Source organism: Rhipicephalus microplus, chromosome 7 (assembly GCF_043290135.1).
Source record: "Rhipicephalus microplus isolate Deutch F79 chromosome 7, USDA_Rmic, whole genome shotgun sequence".
In the NCBI taxonomy this organism is placed as follows: Eukaryota; Metazoa; Arthropoda; class Arachnida; order Ixodida; family Ixodidae; genus Rhipicephalus; species Rhipicephalus microplus.
Window position 1 is genome coordinate 127,617,243 of NC_134706.1, and position 20,443 is coordinate 127,637,685.

Sequence of the window (20,443 nt, forward strand, 5' to 3'; positions counted from 1 at the left end):
GTATCCAAGCAATAATAATAATAATAATAATAATAATAATAATAATAATAATAATAATAATAATAATAATAACGTCCCGAAACCACCCCAAGATTATGAGGGACAGCGTAGTGGAGGGCTCCGGAAATTTCGACTACCTGGTGTTCAATAACGTGCGCCGAAATCGCACAGTACACGAGCCCCTAGCCACCTAAATCGAAATGAGACCACCGCAGCACGGATCGAATCCATCACTTTTGGGCCAGGATGCAAGCCCCGTAGCCGCTACACCACTGCGGCGGACAAGCCACCGCACCTACAGTAGCCAGAGTGCAGTATTGGCACGACACCTGCACCAACAAACAATCAAGCGTTTTATAAGAGCAATTTTGTGCTGGCGTCTCTGCACGAGCGGGTGTGTCTGACATGCATCTCAAATAAACGGAAACGGACTAGTCCTCTTTTGCGTATGCACCGCGCTAACAAACAAACAAAAAAACGGGAAAAACAAACAGTCCACGTTTACTCTGGGGATAAATCACGCACGCCAGCACCGATAACGAAGCGCGCGGTTTAGTCGATACTGGGCGGTGCACTAAAGACGCCCGCTAACGACACTACCCTCCCCCCCCCCCCCCCCAAAAAAAAAAAGAAAGAATGAGAAAAGCCTGATCGTGCGAAGAAGGAATGGGATCCACTCGGGAAGCGGGTACTAACGGCTGGCCGAGTTAAAGCGAAAAAAAAGAGAAATGAAGTGATCCGGCGAATTAAAGGGACCTCAAAGCTTTCAATCCCGATCGCTAAAAGGAATCCAAAGGATAAATGACAAAACACGCACTGCCTGCTTTGCCCGAGGTTCCTGGACGCGTCCCCATTGGGAAACGAACGTTGGAAGCTATACGCGGGCGCAATCCGGCTAAGTGCTTCCTCGAAATAACGCCGCATAGACTGAAAACTTCCCATTTTCGGGAACACGACGGGCACCGTCTGATGAACTCAGATTCTATTTCCTTCTTTTTAATGCTCTTCTTTTAACTTTGAGGGACAAAAACGTGATCTGCTATAGGGCAGGAGACTGATGAAGAAGAGCCCACCAAAGCTCAGAAACGTTGATTTCCGAGAGTGCGCAGTTCAAAGTCGATCATTTCGAGCAGCGCGGTTCTCATTTCAAGCAACCGGGTTCGGCCCAGCCAACAGGAGACGCAGGAAAGTACGTGATTCTAGAACTAAATGATTGTTTTTTTAAACAGCGCGATTGCCAATGCAATAGTCTCCTGGCTTTCGTATTCTTTGTTTCTGTACTGCTAGGCGAGCTTTAAATCATTATTTTGATGTATTCAGCCGCAAAGACTATTAGCACCGCTCGGCGCACGTCACGCCGCGACGCTCGAGAAGCTTGGCAATCATTTTAGATCATTGAGTTTTGCAAAAAAAAAACAAAACAGCAAGACGATTTTTCTTGTATTAGTGAATTGCTCTTTCTCAGTACCATGCAAAGGAAACACGCTTTCGTCAAAAAAACGCTTATATGTAAGCGAGAAAACGTGTACAAAAAGAAAATGTCCCAGGCGACCCGACCTCGAGTTACCGCACAATTCACCGTGACGTCACATATTTTCACAGCACCCACTGGGGCCTACGCAGTTCTATGGGTGTGTTCCAATACTCACCGTAGACGGCTAAATAGACAGCTAAATGGACGGCGGCCATCTTAAGCCCCATTCGAATTATCACGTAGACGGCAAAATGGAGAGCTCCAAAAAGACCGAATCGCAGACAAATAAGATGCAGGCTACTGTGCCGTATAAACAAAATGGCAGCTCAGCGAATCGCTCAGATAGATCGGATCTCGCCGGAACGGTCATCTGCGCACAAGCAGACGCTTCTCCAGTAGCTCAATGTGAGATTTCAATACGATATGAGCCAGAAAATACAACTGTTACGTTTGCTTATTTTGGCTTTCTCTTCTCGACACGAGGTGGCGCATCGTAGCGTAAAAGCCGTCCAGACGTGTTCCGATTCTCGGACAGCGTGGGCTCGGTGCCGTCTTCTAAGCAGTCTGCGTAGACTGCCTACGTGCTGCCAAAGAATCGACACAGCCTATGTAATTGGTGAAAACGAACAGAACTGTCCTCTGAGAGAGCTGTATAGTCTTAGCACGCAAAAGTACAAACGAATCACGTGCAGCCGATGACGCCAAAGCGCGATATATACATTTCGTATAATCCGTGACGCGTGCCTCGCGCAGATTTTGAACCCTATGACACCCTATGACACCCTATAACTCTTGCTGCATCATAGCGGGCCGCAGCGCGAAAATTCATGACGCAATCGACGCTAACATTTCGTGACTATGACGTCATTTCGCGACAACGACGTGACCATGAGGATGTCATCGCATGTTTCTTGGTCAACAGAGGGCCGCCGATCGCGGCTTGCGGCGCAAAACCAGATGAGGCGAGTTCACAACGCCTAAAATACTGGATGCTGTTGTGCAATATCACCTTGGTTGCAGAAGCACCTCACAGGTTGAGCACCAAAACATTGAATGAGGTCGAGCAGAATAAGATAGCTTGGGCCTTCCAGTCGTCTCAAGTTAACGCATAAGTGAGACAATTTTTCTTTTTCTTGCGAACAGAAAGGAAGCACTGACATGTCTCGACTCGAACTTCTACACATTGACGCCCGTATAAAGCACACCATTCATTCTTCGAAGAAAACACTCACTGCCTCTATTCCACCTGCACTCTGGGAAACAACAAACGCAAGATTAGTTGATTGTTAATCGCTGGAATTCTAGCACCGAGTTTTGTGAAACCACGCGATGGCGCTGCACGAAGCTCTGGGAGCAAAAGTGTGTAAATGCAAGGGTTAGCGGAATTTGGCTACCGTAGGGCACATCTCACAATGAGTGTCAGTTGGCGCGAGAAATTTAGAATGTATTAGTAGTACGGGTTGTGCAAACGCTTACGTTCGCAACCACATGTCGATGGGCGGATTTGCGTTCGAAATGCGCCGTAAAGCATCGGTTGATTGATTGATTGATTGATTGATTGATTGATTGATTGATTTATATGTGGGATTTAACGTCCCAAAACGACCATATGATTATGGGAGACACTGTAGTTAGTGGAGGACTCCGGAAATTTCGACCACCTGGGGTTCTTTGACGTGCACCCAAATCTGCACTGTAAGCAAAAACTATCCGAGTTTTGGGTTTTTCCGGCTCATGACCTCTGAAAACTCCCTCGCGTTTAAAATTACTACCTCGCGTAGGAGTAAAAGATGGTACATGACATAGTTTTACCACCACCTCTCAGGCAAGTAGTAAAAGGATGTCAAAATTCAGTTTTACCACTTAGGGAGTTTTCTATCACGTGATTTTTAACCTGCGTTTCAGAGTTTATTACCACGTGACTGCAAGGTGCAGCTGCTTCGGCGGCTTTTGCCCCATACCCCCCCTTGTGACGCTCTCAGTGAATACTGAAGGTACGCGAAGCCCACAGATGTTTTTTTTTTGTTTTTTTTTTTTTTGCATCGTCGTGCCTCTGGACTGACTTCGAGTCAGCGCACTTTTACTGGAACTGTGGGCAGCATAAGCACAAACGAGAACACCATTCTTTGAAAGAAAAAAAAAGAAAAAGACGGAGGGGGGGGGGGGCTCTCAAAAGAGAAAAAAGAGAAAGAAAACCTGCTGTGGAAAGTTGTCCTGCATATTTTCGCAAATTGTTGCTTTTGCTCGGCGGTGGCTTTGGAGACAGACAGTGCAAGAAGCTCGGTATCTGTGTGTCTGGTTGGGCTGATGGATCTCACGTGTTTTCTACATCATCGAGCGACCGTGCTCTTCCGAGTGCCTCCGAACCTGCACGTCGCGGATATCTCCAGTTCGTGGATATCTCCAGATCTGCCAGTGGTAACAAAATCAGTCTGGTGTCGTCGTCCGTGCTTGCCTGCTGGAGCAGCAAGAAGCAAAATGCTTCACTCTGTCGTCGGCACCGAGCCGCGGCCACCAGTGACCAGTGGGAGTGTGTCGCCGGGGCAGGTGAAAGAAGCATCGCATATATTTTGTTCCACAGTAGGCGATGTCTGCACGAGTAAAGTGCTGCCCGAATTGCCCACCTCATGCACCAACTGTTCTCAAACATGTAGCACGAAGCCGATAAGAGGCAGACGGAACCAACAAGCGGCGGCCGGTGAGCACGAAGAAAACCCGGACCTGCCCGGATGGTGGTCTTTCGTTGGAAGTATGCATACACCGCCCCGTCTCCGCAAGATAGCGGTCACGCGTTCATTTGTGTCTGAAATGACGACGAAATTCGCACAGGATATGTGTTCTGTGATTGCCAGCTGTGTTTCATCGGATAGCAGTGCTCCTCGAAAAGGCCTAGTACGCCGTCGGTAAGAAGCTTGTGTGCAGGCGTGCACCGCTCCTCTACGCCCGTTGTGATGAATACGTGCTGCTACTGTGTTTGTGCACCGTCGCTCAATTAAAATCATTGAGCTACCATGGTTTGTGTGTAATTAGCTATATTTTATGGACTTGTGCATCAGCAGTGCTAACACGCGTGGGGCAAAGAGCCCGGTGTGCCAAGCAATTATTGGATAATCAAAAAGGTGAGATCGTGTAGATTTATAATAAAAGGTCGGTGTGACATTTAGTGCCCTGCAGCCCACCTGAAGCTTACGCTTGCACCTTCAAGCGTTGTTGCTAATCGATGGAAAAAAAGAGCTCTCCTACCGGTACTACTTGGCCGGTCAAAAAGTCGTGCCTATATATATACCGGATTGTCGAAGTGTAGTTGAGCAACGCGTGCAGTCTGTTCTAGTGGTGTATTATTCTGCATTTGTTGTGTGTGCGTGTTTGTCTGTATGTGAATCTATGTGTCACCAATGCCGTTCAATAATTGTGCCGTTCAATAAATTCAATCAGTTCTGCTATTCAATAAATTTGTCGTCTCTGGCCGAATGCACCCGTCAATTTTTATTTTTTTACCACCAGAAATAACTCCCAGTAATCACCTCAAAAACCTTGTGAAGGTAGTAAAAATTTACTCTCTCTATACTCGCTGAAAACCTCACTGGGGTAAATATTTACTACTCTCCCTACGTTCAAAAACTCAGTTAGCACGAGAGTAAATTTTTACCTCAGTAGGAGGTGGTAAAAAAAAAACCAGGAAAGGTAGTGCGCTAGAGGACAAATGGTTTACCCAGTTTTTGAGGTTATTTCAGGTCATTTTTGTTTAGTGTGTGAGCACACGGGCCTACAACATTTCCGCCTCCATCGAAAATGCAGCCGCCGCAGCCGGGATTTGAACCCGCGACCAGCGGGTCAGCAGCCGAGTACCTTAACCACTAAACCATCGCTGCGGGGCTCCGCCTCAAAGCTTCGAACGAGGCAATGCGGCGCGACGAAGGTTGGCTTTTTTCTTGACGTTTGAGAAAAATTAGTATTTGCGCAAGAACATCTGAGTGAACGGATAACCATATAAAAACACACACACACACACAGGGAGCTTTATGGCTTGCATTGTACGAATGATCGTTGAATAATTAGCTGTCCCTTGATTAACGATGCATGCGACTTACGCAAAATATTCATGTCAAGTATGGAATACTTGTCGCTTACCATTGTAAAATATCACTACGATGAATTTGTATAGTAAACTTGGTGTATATTGATTCCTTGTTTCTTTCCCTCTTACCCCTGTAGAAAGTAGATTCTGGTTTGACCACATAACCATAAATAAAACCAAAATGAACCGTACGAAAAAAAAAAGCTTTGAATGAAAGATACATCGAAAGTTGTCGAGCAAGTACAGGGCAACTGACTTTCAATTCGCTAGAATACTTGCGATTCGCTGGCATAGCGCTTTGCGTAATGCACGAATCAATGCCATGGTCTTTCCTCTGCACTGTAGGCACTTTTCATTGCATTCTTATTCCAACGGGACTCGTTTGTCTGATCGATGCCTCTCATGAGAACCATATTTCCGCATAAAAAAGAAAATTTGCGAAACTAATCAGCAAAAAGCAACGGCTCGTCAGCAACAGTTATATCTGATTGACATTGTGAGTACACGACCAAGTTATCACGCAAAGAGAGATTGCGAAAAGAAAGTTTTCAGCTTGATTCTTCGAACGATGTTCAACAATCTTCGTCGCTCGTTTTGCCCCAGCCCAGCAATAACCTATATTACCAAATGACGTACATGTAGCAATAACACTAATGAACGTAACTACAGTAAACCAGAATACAAAGTTACCGAACAGTTCAGTGTAAACAAAGAGAAAAAAAAATCGCTGCCACGTTCTGACGGCAAGAAGGCTACCATCGGTTCCGTACTAAAATCCGCGTTTTTATTTTTATTTTTTATATAATGGATGCATTGTTCGAGCTGGTCAATGAACAATTACAAAAGGCTGCTAAGTTCCGCAACACCGGAAAGCCTTCGCCCATTGTGTCTTGCTGAATCTCCGACGGCGTGCCCATCGATAACTCTAGCACTGTTCGGCGCAGAACATTGTGACAAAAACATAAGAGAAGAGTCACGCGCGAGCCCTATTTGTCTTTTTTACGCTTTTGCGTATCAATATTGGGCACTTAACATTATATATGTATTTCTATATATGCATTCTTAAGATTATATAAGTATTTCTATTAGGTATGCTTCATATCGAACAACTCAACAGTGTCACTTCATTAGAATTTCGTTTGAAGCGTAAAGAAGCGCCGTATTGGTCGTGCAGATGACAGTCGAACGTCCACACTGTACACCTGCGTATACCGCTATACTTGAACGCTTGTCATTTATGTCTATCGCGTCGCGCTGCAACAATTGTTTATTGCTATAGTATATTTCTTGTCAGCGTTACATCTGGCTTGCACCCTTGCGAGACTATCTTACGTATACCTTGATTAAGTGATTTTCGAACACAGCCGGCGGACCCCTTGCGGTCCCAAAAGCAATCTTCTTGGGGAGTCCTCGAAAGTCATGCAATTTTTTTTTTTGGGGGGGGGGGGGGGGGGCACTGCGTATTTCTGTTTTTTTTATGCGTCATCGCATGGCAATTTTGCGTTTTGGTGAAACCAACTTATGTTTCTTCGTCTCCGTAACACGGGCCGTGAAGCTTTCATCGCAGTGTCCTGCGCCATATGTACGCTAGCACACTTTTTTAAGTCTCGCGTACTTCAATAGCAATTAGCACAGGCACCAGCAGGTTGAACAAGGCTGCAGACTGAACACATTTACTGACAAAATGCTAAGATCGAGTGAGCGTGGCACTTCAACCACGCTTTGGCAGTGCGAAGTAAATGGCACCTATTTCACGCTGCATTGCGCGTTTAAGTTTGACTAGCGACGCACCCCCCCCCCCCTTCCATCCCCACCTCTTCTCTTAGAGACATTAAATAGGAAAACGTTTTTACGCGTATCAGTAAAGTACATTTTCCCAATCCCGAAAACGTCACTCTTACCACGACACGACCCTTGCGAAGCGAGAAAACGCGCGAAAAGAAAATGCGGGTGAAGACGCCAGGTTGAGATTCTCGGTGCGAAACAACGTGACTTCATAAGTTTTGAAGGCGTCCACTGGGTCCTACATAGCTTCTGATCGATAAAGGTGAAGTGCATAGTCATCCGCGGGTGCCATAGACCATGTCTACGAAGTTTAAAAAAACTTAGTCGAGTCAATGTCACAAAAGTACAAAAAAAAACATATTTTCGAATTTTCGACGTCACGCGCAGAGATTCAGCGCTAAACTTAAATATGAAACTTCAACCTTGATTTTCTCCGCTAATAACGAACTTACAATGGTGAAACAAGGCATTAGAATTCTCGGAGAACAGTTTGCAATACAACCCGAAGTCATTGTTTCTCTTTGGAGTCCCTTTAAAGTTATCCAACTAATTGTCGTTAATTATTCCGGCAGATATTGACCGTTACATATTCAACTCTCACTATGATACCATACGTGTTGAACTCTTGACTTCGAAGGATAGACTGTTCTGCTAGATGGCCAATCATGATGAAAAAAAAAAGCCCGAAAAGAAAACGCGGGGACGAAGAAAAAAAAACGATACGCTCGTTCAGTAGTTCTATTAGTCTTGTACCACATTTTTTTCGCGTCTCTTTCCATCGTAACACAATCAACTTTAACAATAATAAAATTTGCGTAGGAGATTATTTTCAGAACATTTGGAGGACTGAAAGTGAGCATTCGACCGGAGGTGTAAGGAAGAAAAACGACAGTGTTACTCGTTGCTTGCGTTTTTTTTTTTTTTTTACGATAAAAGAGAAGGGGCTCGGCCATTTTCTTTTTTTTTTCTTTAGCTGCTCATAGAGACGTTCTTACAAGTATATAATATTGAACTACATTATTGGGATTAGCTTTGGTACGGCCGTTCCTTAACCCGCTAAGAAAAACGCGCGTCGACGCCTTCATATAACACGTTGAGATTCAGCGCCGCCCGTCTCCATCGGGCCGCGCGCCCACCTAATGAGCTGCTCAGCCCCGCTCTTGTCCGCTTCTGCCACCGGCAGAGGTCGACGAAGAAAGCAACTGTTCGCGCCAAGACGACAGGCTCCCCCGCCGGTGCAGAAACGAGTCCGCACTTCCGAGCACCTGCGGCTACGCCTCAGCGCCTTGTCGCGCTCAGCTGCTACCGCCCAGAGAGGGTGCTTCTACAGCGAGCGCGAAGCTAGTGTGGACGAACAGACGTGTGGGCAACGTTAGGTGCCCCGATAGTTGCGTGACGACCGACAAATCGAATACTTGCAGGGTTGGTTCGGTTACCACCATCCAGTGGCGTAGCCAGACATGGCACACCGGGCACGTGACCCCCCTCCCCTTTCCTGCGAATTTTCGTTTTGCGATGAAAATGCAGAGCGAAAAAATGACCATCTCTAAAGGTCCCCCCACCCCCGCACACACACAAATAACATGCCTACGCCCCTGCCACCACGGGATTGAACGGTGTTTTTGCTGAACGAATGACCGACGCTGCGCTGTCAAATACAAAACAGGAAAACGAAGATCAGTGGCTGTGATTTCCTTGCATTAAAGGAATATAAAAAGAGGTTGGTGCCAATCCATGGCACCGGTTACTCCTATTCTCTTGCACAAAAGTCGTCATCATCGCTGGCCAGATGTGGCTAACTAAAAGCCTTCAACGAAGCAAAGTACAAACCTGTTTGAAGTGTAACGCCCCCTATTTTAGCGAGTATGTCGACCAGTGACGTCGCACACACAACCGCGTGACGTTAGTGCACAGCTTCTCTACACCGAACGAACACCTTAGGCGACGTGGCCGCTTATCCAACGCCTAAAAGGACTCGAAGGCAAGAGCCATCTTCTGATTCTTATCGGCAGACAGTATCGATCCGTCATCCATCCTCGCTCCCCTCCGAAGCTTTCCGCCGGTCAATTCGGCTTCCAACACCTGTAGGTATCGGCCCACTTTTGACCAAAATAAAACGTCATGTGAATGAATTCTTGTCATGCGGCGTCATGATTAAACTAAGTTATGGCGATCTGTGACGTCACAATGACGTCCACTACTACATGATTTTCTGCGACATTCGTGGTGATGCTGACGTTGACGGCGGTCACTTTTTTTACACTATAGATGAAAAAGCCGAGGCGTTCCGCCTTAAAATAAAAAAAAAGACATGCAGCAGGAATTGTTTGGTCGTCTCAGTCATAGTTTATTGTCGACGAACGTAGCAAAACGAAATCTCTCGGCGTTGTGAACACGCGCCAAGCATCACTTACAATGCGCTTGCTATATCTTAAAAGCTGTTCCTCTTTGATGACGTATAAGAGGAGGGGCCTTGTAAAGGTTAGAGCGACGGGCTTGTGTACGTTGTAATCATAAAATTCCTGTGAGGCGACTTGATGTCTCTGGCGCGTTAGTCTGGAATATTTGTAGCCAAGTAATCATGCGGGATAGTGCTCGAGGCTATGGTGTAACAATGCGTCCATATTAACCAGTGACCTCTGGCTCGGCTGGGCAAAGTCGCAAGGTCAAGACGTTCAGGAGATGAGAGGTTAAACGAAAGAGTTACCAGGATTTGTGCGTCATTCGCGTGAAGGGAGCATTAAAGCAGCGAAGAAATAACATTCTCAGGCTCTCTTTCTAGACATCTCGGCGCCCACTGCCAGAATCATCACTTCGGACCCATATTCAGAGAAGATGGACAAACGTCCGTCTTTTCTGCATATTTGTGAAAATAGACAAACGTCCGTCTTTCCTGAATATTTGTGGAGACGAACAAATGTCCACCTCCACAAAACAAACAAACAAAAACGAAATCAGAGATATAAACGAGGCACATACAAAGCACGACGAACCCGTATAGCATTGTGTAGGTAATTGCTTATGTCTGATAGGAGCGCTTTATCCCCAGGCTTGGATAGGGGATATCTAGGTCCTCCATTGTGTCCCGAAGGCAAGCGCAGGCAATTTATCTAGTTACACGAGCGACCTTTCTTATTTGCGTTACGGTAATTTCGACCACACATAAGTGCGATTACCAACATTTCCCAGAGGTAGCTATTGTATACGCGGCGACAAAAATGGAAGTAGAACGAACAAAGGCAGGTTACTCGCCTACAAAAATTTTCATTAACTGTGCAAGAACAAATAAATAGCAGTAATAATACATACGTGACAGATACTGGCATCTCCCCCCCCCCCCCCTTGGTCCCCAGTATACGAGAGCCGATGCATTCATGCAGTCTCCTCTGTAGTACAAATGTTCGACCTGGTCTGTGTTTACAAAACTGACAAGGTTCCTTAGCCATCAACCTGAGAAGACTTGAATGCCAAAGCCGTTCGAAGCGGCCATCATCATAATCTAATCATATTGACAACGACGACTTCGCCGACGGTTCCTGTTCGATGAGGCACCTAAGACTTTCATCTCAATAAACATTGATGTACTAGAAGCATAGGTCGGCGAATTCACCCATGGATCGACTCACTCTCACTGAGACTCAGATCAAGCCGTAAGTCTGAGTGAGTCCGGGAGAGATGTTTTGGTGAGTGTGAGTCCGCGTGAGTTCAAAGCACAATATACATTTCTTGAGCGAGTCTGAGTGAATTTCTTCCCCCCCCCCCCTTTTTTTTCTCTTGCCGGCCTATATCGCCAAAAGAGAAACTTCCTCCAGTTGGTGTTACGTAATTCATTGAGCACGAACAAGAGCGCTGAACAGAAACAAGGCCTTGATACGATGTATAGTTTCATACCTTGGCCTTGTCTTTGTTTAGCGCTGTTGTACCTTCAGAATGAAATAATGTAATTCAGAGCTCTTTGCTGTTCCTTTCATATCATGTGTCATTCATCATCTTACGGCTACGATTCGATTAACTATTGCTGTTTCACGTGCTGCAACAACGACATGACGAACAGCGGCGTGGAAAAGGGCCTTATCACAATCTTCAGTTCCTAATTGTGGCCATATAGGATTCTTCATATGCGGCGAAATTTTCAAAGTTGACGAGCCCCCATTTTTTTTACTTCGCCTTCATGGGAATGCGGCTACCAAAGCCCACAGTCAAACACTCGCTCAGGAACACATCTTAACCGCTCACTACACCATCTCGGATGTCGGTCGCCGGGCCGCAAACCTGAGTCTTCCTCCGACGTTGTGCCGTATTTCAGTGGCCGTTCAAGGAAGCTCCTAGTCAGTCTAAGCAGCCGATCAGAGACACTCGACTGCAAGGGGCGTCGTGTACCGCCTCGAACGCATCGATCATGTTTTTTCAAAGTGCCCAGCGCGTGGCGGCAATCCTTCGAGACCCGGCAAAGCGGCAGGCTGCTGCACGCGGTGATATAATAATAATTGATGAGACAGCGTGGCGCAGCTACCAAGAGCTGGGACATCTGCGACCGGCGCGTTAGGAATTGATTTATTAAGCTAGCGCTCCCTAACATTGCGCTCAAGCTCTATTCGCGTTGCTTGACATCGAACCCGCGACTATGAGACGCGACTGTTGCGATGCAGTCACGCTAATTCTCATATTACCTTATATCGTACTGTTTCGCGCGTCAAAAGCACGACCTCATTACGCGATGGTGTGCCAGATGAAGGGGACTTAATAGTAACCTCCCATTGATTCTTCATCGAGTTGCTATATCGATGTCATTAGTGTGCGCGCTAGGAGAAGGGGGTAGCCATCTGCCCCTCCCCCACACTGACCGAATAGGGGGGAGGCGGAGAGGCCCCAACTGTGTCAGATATCTTCACCCAGTCAGACCTGTACGGTGTTTATTCTACATTGTTGTGACCGCACACTATTGTTGTCTTGGGTGAGTGGGACGGAATTCAGCCATTGTACCTCCTCCCCCATTGGAGAACCCAGCGCTTGCGTATACGATCGAAGTACACGCGTTTCAGACCGGCTAAGAACCAAACCTGGAAATCGGAGCTCAGCGACGTAGCCTAAAAGACACTGGTCTATCGCTGTGTGCGAGTTGGAGATTGCGTGAGTAAATGAGCAGACGAAGTAACGTCATTTAGGCGAAAATGCCATATCAAGGTCATATAGTAAGGTTCCTAGAGGTGCCTCACACAATCTACGATTTGATCACGCCTGCAGCAATGTCATATCCCAGTGATAAGACATAAGTGTGTATAATGCTTACTAGAGGGCCAATAGGAAATTGACTTTTTTTACCGTACCTGGTTTCACCATCAGTTGCACCAGCAAATACTGCAAGGCAAATAGCAACGACACCACGTAACACAATATGCTATAGGTTACGATCATAGCATTACTTCAACTAATCAAACGACAAAAAAAAATATCTCATGTGCCGACACGTACGCTAGACATCAAGACAAACGCACTCGCGAAATAAAGAGCCTCGCCCATATAACGCAAAACGGCTCATCATGTATCAGCCATGCATTTCTCTGTCACGGAAAGAACTCATTTCTGGAGGAGCCGGCGTGATTCCGCCGTGAAATACTGTCATACTTCAATTTTTTAATAAAATTCCCGCTAAAATGTATAGTTTTCGCTTGCTATAAAATCTCTCAGTTGCATGTAACCGCTTCTCCATGTCGTTTCCTTTGCCATCATTTATAAAATATCCCGCTATTTCCATTACGTCCGCTAAATGCAAATGAACAATTTTTTATGCAAATTTGCGGAAGTATAGTGCTGAACATAAAACCAGGCTTAGGCCAGAATAACAAAATTTATATTGCGCTTAGCATGCTAACTGCACTTTCCTGTATGATTCTGGCAAATATGAACATCTTCAAAGTGTAAACAACATGATGGCGTGTGTCGGAGGAAAGAATTTTACAATGTCGCCAGGACACAACGTCACAGAAGGTTTTGCAAGCGCTATACGCTTTTTGCGATCCACCAGCATTTCTGAACGCTAGTAAAAAGAACGCCCTTCCTGTGCTTTTGTTTTGTTTTCTCCAGAGTGCACGTGCGTTTGTTTCTCCTTTTCTCTCTCTCTCTGCCCCCTCTTTTTTGCCCCTATTACCCCACCCCCAGTGCTGGGTAGCAAACCGGATGCCAATATCTGGCTAACCTTGCGGCCTTCCTCTTCTCTATCTTCTGCGGTATAACGTAGCATACATTCCAAGATTTCCTACGTTCGCTACAAGAACAAGAGAACATAATGTAAAAATATACATATATGTCCTCACGAAGTAGCTCGTTTCAACTGAACAGGCCGCGTACTACGTGTGAAACCAAACCACAGGGAAATGTCCCCAGCCCTCATCATTCCTACCGTGAGTACTATAATGCACTGTAGAGATTCTTAAACTGGTCCTTCCGTAATGCTTCGATTCACAAAAGTAGCAAGTTCTTGTTGAGAAACAATAGCCACCCAACGATAGCACCCGCTCGATGTTGCCGACTTATCTTCGCATGAGTGTTTACCACTACGTTTTACCTGCGTTGACATCAGAATACCCCAGTTAAGAAGTTTCAAAACTCTCCGTATAGTCTCTGTGCCAGAATGACACGACTTTCTTCAAATCACCGGAGATCAGCAAATTGTCGTGTCCCTGTCACCGAATAAACTGAACCAAGTGGCATTTTCTAGTAATTTTCGTAGCAAAAGACCGCATGCTTGATGTAACTAACGGTGGGCTTGCATTCGTGGCTTACGCTCCACAGATGATACCGTATAGCCCCTTAATTCGCCTAATTCTTGCAGCGGTAACTCCAGCACTGAAAACGAAGACTGCATCGATTTGGTGCGCTATTTGTCCCTGCTCCCAGGTGGTGTGTCGATTCGCTAACCTCCACGGCTTTCAGTCTCGCAAGTGGTGTGCTTGAACTTTCCGTTGACATAGTTTTGATCGTTTTCCCATGGTGATCTTTCTTTCGATTATTCTTATTCCGCAGAGCCTGTGCACTAGCTCGAAACGTTTCCAACTCACCACTGGTCTTAAGGGTAACCCTACTTTGCTGGGCCTTTTTTCTGTGGATCTAAAAACGCGATAGATTGAAAAAAAAAAGACAATAGCGCCGACGTTGTCAATGTTATCATTTCTAAATTGGCAATTGAACCCCAATCTCCCAAACGAAGGTTGATGGGTTTTAAAAGGTGCAAACGAAGGGCCGCATCCGTAACGCGAAAAGTTTCACGGGGCATACACTGCAGTGACACTGATTCAACCGCCTGCCATAGCTGCATTTCAGGGAGCAAGTGAATTTGGGAAAAAGACCGATAATAAAAGCCTCAAGTTAACATCTACGTTTTGCTCCCACTTGTCAGAAAAACACCGAAGCTCACTTTCTATATACAAGGAGTGTTTGATGATTTACTGCCGGTGCCCTGATTGTTTCGAGACGGGAGAACTTCATTAACACGATGACCTGTCGGAGATACTCAGCTACAGCATTAGTATTATGCGCGTTTTCGCAAAACCATTTTTTTTTTTTTTGGTAAGTGGATGAGCGACTGCTGTAATAACACAACAGCTGACACGCTACATTTTCCTGGCTTCCTTGGCGTAAAAATTTAGGACGAATCCTATTTATGGCTTCCTTAGCATACACTTTCACAATAAATCTCACTGCTGAATACACTGGTACAATTTTCATATAACACAACATTGTTCTACAGCAATATATTGTAAATAAATAAAAAAAGCGGAGGTAAAGCAAACGAAACAGCAAAAGCGACGAAAAGATCAGAATCGGATGGATGTTCTCCAGATATGAGGTGCACTGTATAATTAGACAATAATATGCCTGTGGCATATGTTAAGACAGGTATTCTAATAACTCAGTACAGCATCATTTAGGAATGAGTAATACGAGTTGAGTCATTCCGAAGCTAGAAACATTTCTGCGATTGTCCATGTGGCAACAGTATATTAGCTGATTTGTTATTTCATGGCGCGAAAGCAGCTAAGGCTTAGGCGCAGCATAGCACAACAATACATTGCATAGCAAAGAAGTATAAGTTCAGCAGCTTTTGCGGTTGTGCAAACCGTATAATTCGCTGGAGTGATTGATTGATTGATTTGTGGGGTTTAACGTCCCAAAACCACCATTTGATTATGAGAGACGCCGTAGTGGAGGGCTCCGGAAATTTTGACCACCTGGGGTTCTTTAACGTGCACCCAAATCTGAGTACACGGGCCTACAACATTTCCGCCTCCATCGGAAATGCAGCCGCCACAGCCGGGAATCGAACCCGCGACCTGCGGGTCAGCAGCCGAGTACCTTAGCCACTAGACCACCGCGGCGGGGCAATTCGCTGGAGTGCCTTAATGGGGATTTCATTTACGAAAAGGGGGAGTTGTGCATTCCTACGGGTGTGTTTTACATCAAAATTGAAAACATTAGCGTGTCCTCTCTCACCGGGCAACGCCAGTAATTCTTTGTTGAATTGTTCCGGAGAGTTCCGCGGTGGTACGCTTACATCGCGCAGTTTATTTTGAGAAAGAATCCTCATTTAACGCGAGAGAAGGAGAAATGATGTATCTTCGCGGAACACTGCAAGGCGTTCCGAACACTCGCCGAACACCGAGGAAGATATGCTCATGGCATGCCATTTGGAAGCCAGCCAGGCGACTCCCACAGGGAAGAAAACTTCAAGCCACCATGAAAGCGAATAAAAAAAAAAAACGTGATAAATATGCGGAGCACCCCCCCCCCCCCCCCCTAATCAGCAACTCCTAAGAAACTACATCAATAAGGCATTAAATTATAGGTCTGCTGTCAGCGACAGTGCCTGTATCGCTTCTTTAAGAGCTTTCGGCAACAGGTTCTGAACTAGCCATCCATGCGGTGCCCCTAAACGGCACAGTTACAAAAATCAAATCACTGTGAAGACACGTGAACCCGTAGCAGCAGCGCAGTGTCGCGCACGTCGAAATTACCCGCGAAAGGGAAACGGCGCTGCTCGCACGTTTTTTCGCAGCGCGGTTGCCGCGAATGGGCGTTCCCCTCACCTGGCAGGCAGTTTTCAAATCGGCGACACACGAGGAAAGGCAGGTCGACGTGCCAGCTCGCATGAAACGTCTACAACCAAACCAGGCACATTGGAACACCACCTTCCTATCGTAACTCATGCGAGACGAGGGAGAAGCACGCATTAGGGCCGTGGGATTAGCGGCGAGACTTGGTCGTTGACGCGCGCGACCAACTATCGCGCTGGAACGCGAGCGGCGTGTTTTCCTCGTGCGCGCTGTCAAAAGCCGCAAAGTACGGCTCTGGTTCGAGAAGAGGGGGCCGCCCGAGGCCAAGGACTCAGAGAAAACGTCTCGCTAGCTCGCTGCTGCTCTCCCCGAGTGCGTGTTTTTTTTACGGGTTTCCGCGAGGCCCCGGAAAGGGTACGGAGAGAGGACCCGTCGCTCGCGGTCTTGGCGGCGCGTTCGAGACGAAAGGGAAGAGGGCTCACCAGATGAAATCCTTGCAATGCGAGCAGAACGTTGGCTGCTTGAAAAAGCGCGGTATGAACTTGTGGTCCTTCACTTCGAAGACGTTCTTCTTTTTGAGAGCGCCCTTGCGCGCTCGCAGTCGGAATCCTGAAGTGAACTGCTCGGACAGCTGCTCGTCGGCGCCGCCGCCTCCGTCGTCTCCCATGGCCGATGTTGATTCGGTGTGCAGCACGCAGGGGGGCCGACCTTGCTCGCGCCGAGCTGGCTGTCTACGGAGAGGCCGCACGCAACACGAAACACACACGCACGCACGGCCAAGGCACACACACAGGCTGCGGATGCGCCGTCGAACACGACAAGACGCAGCGACCGCGCGCTGCTTGCTCGCTGCTGTTCCTGCGGCGGCCTGCCTGCCGGCGACGCAGGCGCACTGCAGCCGCACACACGCGCCAAGCGCCCGCAGCGCTCCCGGCGGATGGCGAGCGCGACGGCACCACCGCTTCCTGCGGCGTGCTCGTGTTTTGCTGCGCGCCTGTTGCTGTTCTCTCTCGAAGGACTGGCACTATCGGGAGGAGCTCCGCGATTTGAGACGGCCGCTGCAAGGCGGCAACGACGACGGCGAAGAACAGCCGCCAGTTAACGCGGACCGGTGGCACCGCGAGTGGTGCATTATATACTTGCTTGGCCTTCTCTGGGGCTCGCATCGAGCGGAGTTGGTACGAGCTCCGAGTATTTCTTTTTTCTTGCTTCCTGTTCTCGCGAAAGAAATCGACCGCCTCCGCTCAGCGGTTCACTTTCGGTTTCGTTGTTCAAGGACCCCCTCCGCCCGCTCATTTTTCGTCTTTGTAGGCCGTATATTTCCAGTTATTGCTGCGTCTGCAGTACGTTCCCGCCAAGCAGTTCCACCAGACGCTGTTTATTGCTTTCTTCCTGCCGGTCGAGCTTGTGCATTCGTAGGTATGGCCTCCGCTAACTGCAGTCGGTATAATAGGAATACTGAACATAATCACCGCAAGGGATAAATGATGGTTGGCGTGTGTTTATCGTCTCGTTTTGAAGTGATTGGAGGTTAGCGCGCATTCATCTACACATAACCGAAGGCCGTCCTAGTGGTAATTTGAAAACAACTCTATCTCTCTAGATTCCTTCTTGCAATTGATGGTAACCTCATTTCTTATTTAGATATCAGAATAGCGGTCAATAATATTTAGCTGCGAACTCATTGCACTCCATACACTAAGCACGCAAATAACTGGAAATTCAGTAACTGGGACGTGAGGATAAATTTCGCTATTTATTATAAAGCATTTACATATTTATTATACGAATAAACCTTTGCAAAAAATATACAAGTTGTACATGCTGGCCGGATGCAAGCAATCCCATTTTAATGTTACTCGTGGCACATACTCTTCTGAGCAATCTTTTATTTTTAGTTATAAGTCGTAACTCCAAAGTATACCAATATGGCAGTTTTTTAATTTATATATAATTGGAAACGTAGTAGCCATGGCCATTCTATTACATGACTGAATATACCCACTCAGATACTTTTTTTCTTCAGTTCACTTGTGTTTCTCTTTATTTATTCTTTAAGTACAGCCAGATAACGCGAAAATTATGCAAGTATTTAGGAAGAACATTTTTTGACGCTTCATTGATAGCTCTGCCGCTATCTTGGCCGATCACTGTCCTAATAAATTGATTTCTCGGGAAGAAATTGACTCACTCAGCGCTCGTTGGATTGTTAACGGACATATTCAAACGGGAACAATTTTCAACTAGGATGACACGCTTTCCATTGCTGAGGGATATGCAAATGCCGGTCGGCTCAGCGGATGAAGAACGTACTGGCTAAGCAGCAATTCAGTCAAGAAAGGAAAAAACGCAGCCCTGCGCGGAAAACCCAACACTATATTACAGCGAAAGCTGGAACAGAGACATTTCTATACAGCCTGTCGTATAGACTCTCCAGGGGCAACTAATACAAGTGCGCTCGCTAAGTCTCCACTACGCCGTAAATTGGTGTGGTGGTCGACGACTCTAGAAAATCATGGCTGAGCCCTTTCAAAGAAGTCTTAAGCATTCAAAGAGCCACTCGTAACAGAATTAGTATTCTATGACGCCTGGTTACAGGATTCCGATTGCGTGACACCTGGCTGTTATTTGACTTTTCTACCAAGCTACTTACTTCTACACGTGTTCGGATGGTTCCTTCCCGACATAACGTTTGCATAGGTTGTTAAACAAATCTTTCTTTAACGTACTTTATTGGCCATCCCATAAAAATAAGGTTTCTAGCTATTGAAACGAGGATTAATTTCTGTAGGACACCGTCGTGTTATTAGCTCTGAACAGTATTTGGAGCTCACGCATATCTATACGTGTTGCTGATGTCAATGCTCGACGAGCTATAGAATACATTCGACAGTCCTTGACTTTATTTCTGGAGACGCAAAAGATGCAAAAGTGTATGCCCGATTGGGTACCTCTCATGGAATCACTACTGTACACTGTCGTTCTTTATGAAACGGGAACACGCGAACGCGTGGCCTGCGCTCAGCGGCCGCTGCCTACAGCGCCATCAACCGACAAGTGAAGAAAGCACATTCGTTTTTCGCGTCATCTATGACCATGCGAGATAACGAGTTATGGCCGGTCGACAAGCGTTGCTAGATTGCGTTCTCTGATCGCTCGCGCAGCGAGCCATATCGGGCGATTATTGCAGATTGCGCCGTGGTCGCGAACAACGTTTTATATGTTGGCAGTGAACTACGCATCACTGCAGGCGTGAGCAGAGAGAGAGTGCGATCTAGCAGCGCTTGTCTACCGGCCATAACTCATTATTATTTATTGAAAGCGAACGTGTTTTCTTTTGCTGTCGATGGATGGTGCTGTAGGAAGCCACCGCAGAGCGGAGGCTACGCGTTCGCGCGTTCCATTTCATAAAGGATGACAGTGTACATAGAGCAATTCTAGAAAATTGGTAGTGTTAGAAATCGAAGCACCACCTCAAAGAAAATACCGGCATAGCTATGTAATAGAATAAGGGGTGCCATGGAGATGACCCAGCTTTGAAACCCGTTCAATACTGTAATTTTTACTTCGTCTTTTTTTTTCTTATTTTGGGCGATAATGGTTACAGACAAAGGCGGCGGCGGACAACTATGGCGCCCTTGTCATGATCTCATAATAGCTCGTGCTGCAAAATAGAATTCATGGGATGTCATGCCAACAAGAAAACCCCTTTCTAGTCCCGGCCAAAGGCAAAAAGTTTACAATAGCCGCTGACAACCACAAATAATACGTTCCCTATTCAACTGTGCTTGGCGGTCTTAGTTATCCTTAAGGTACCCGATTAATTGTTGCCAACACACACTCATAATGACAAATTCAGCGCCGTAAACCGAAATTCCTAGAACAACTCTCTGCCGCCTCAGACCACATTTCGGACTCAAAAGTGTGGACTCATGGACATCGACATGTGCCTAATGCTTATTTGTTTAGCCTGAATTCAGCTGGTTTGTTTATGTGTGATGAGCCTCTTGATAGCCTTACGTAAATTTTCATGCACAAGGCAATCTTTGCAATATA

The 20,443-nt window shown here is 46.5% G+C and overlaps 1 protein-coding gene across 2 annotated transcripts in view; it reads right to left on the reverse strand.

Annotated features, from left to right (window-relative positions):
• The window catches only part of LOC119180029 (protein kinase C, brain isozyme), a 208,735-nt gene extending 191,495 nt beyond the window's left edge, over window positions 1-17,240 (reverse strand). For both annotated transcript variants that reach the window (XM_037431162.2, XM_037431161.2), the window contains exon 1: window positions 16,870-17,240. In XM_037431162.2, coding sequence (XP_037287059.2) covers window positions 16,870-17,054 — 185 coding nt within the window. In that variant the 5' untranslated portion in view covers window positions 17,055-17,240. The remainder of the gene's footprint in view (window positions 1-16,869) is intronic.
• Between the last annotated feature and the right edge of the window lie 3,203 nt (window positions 17,241-20,443).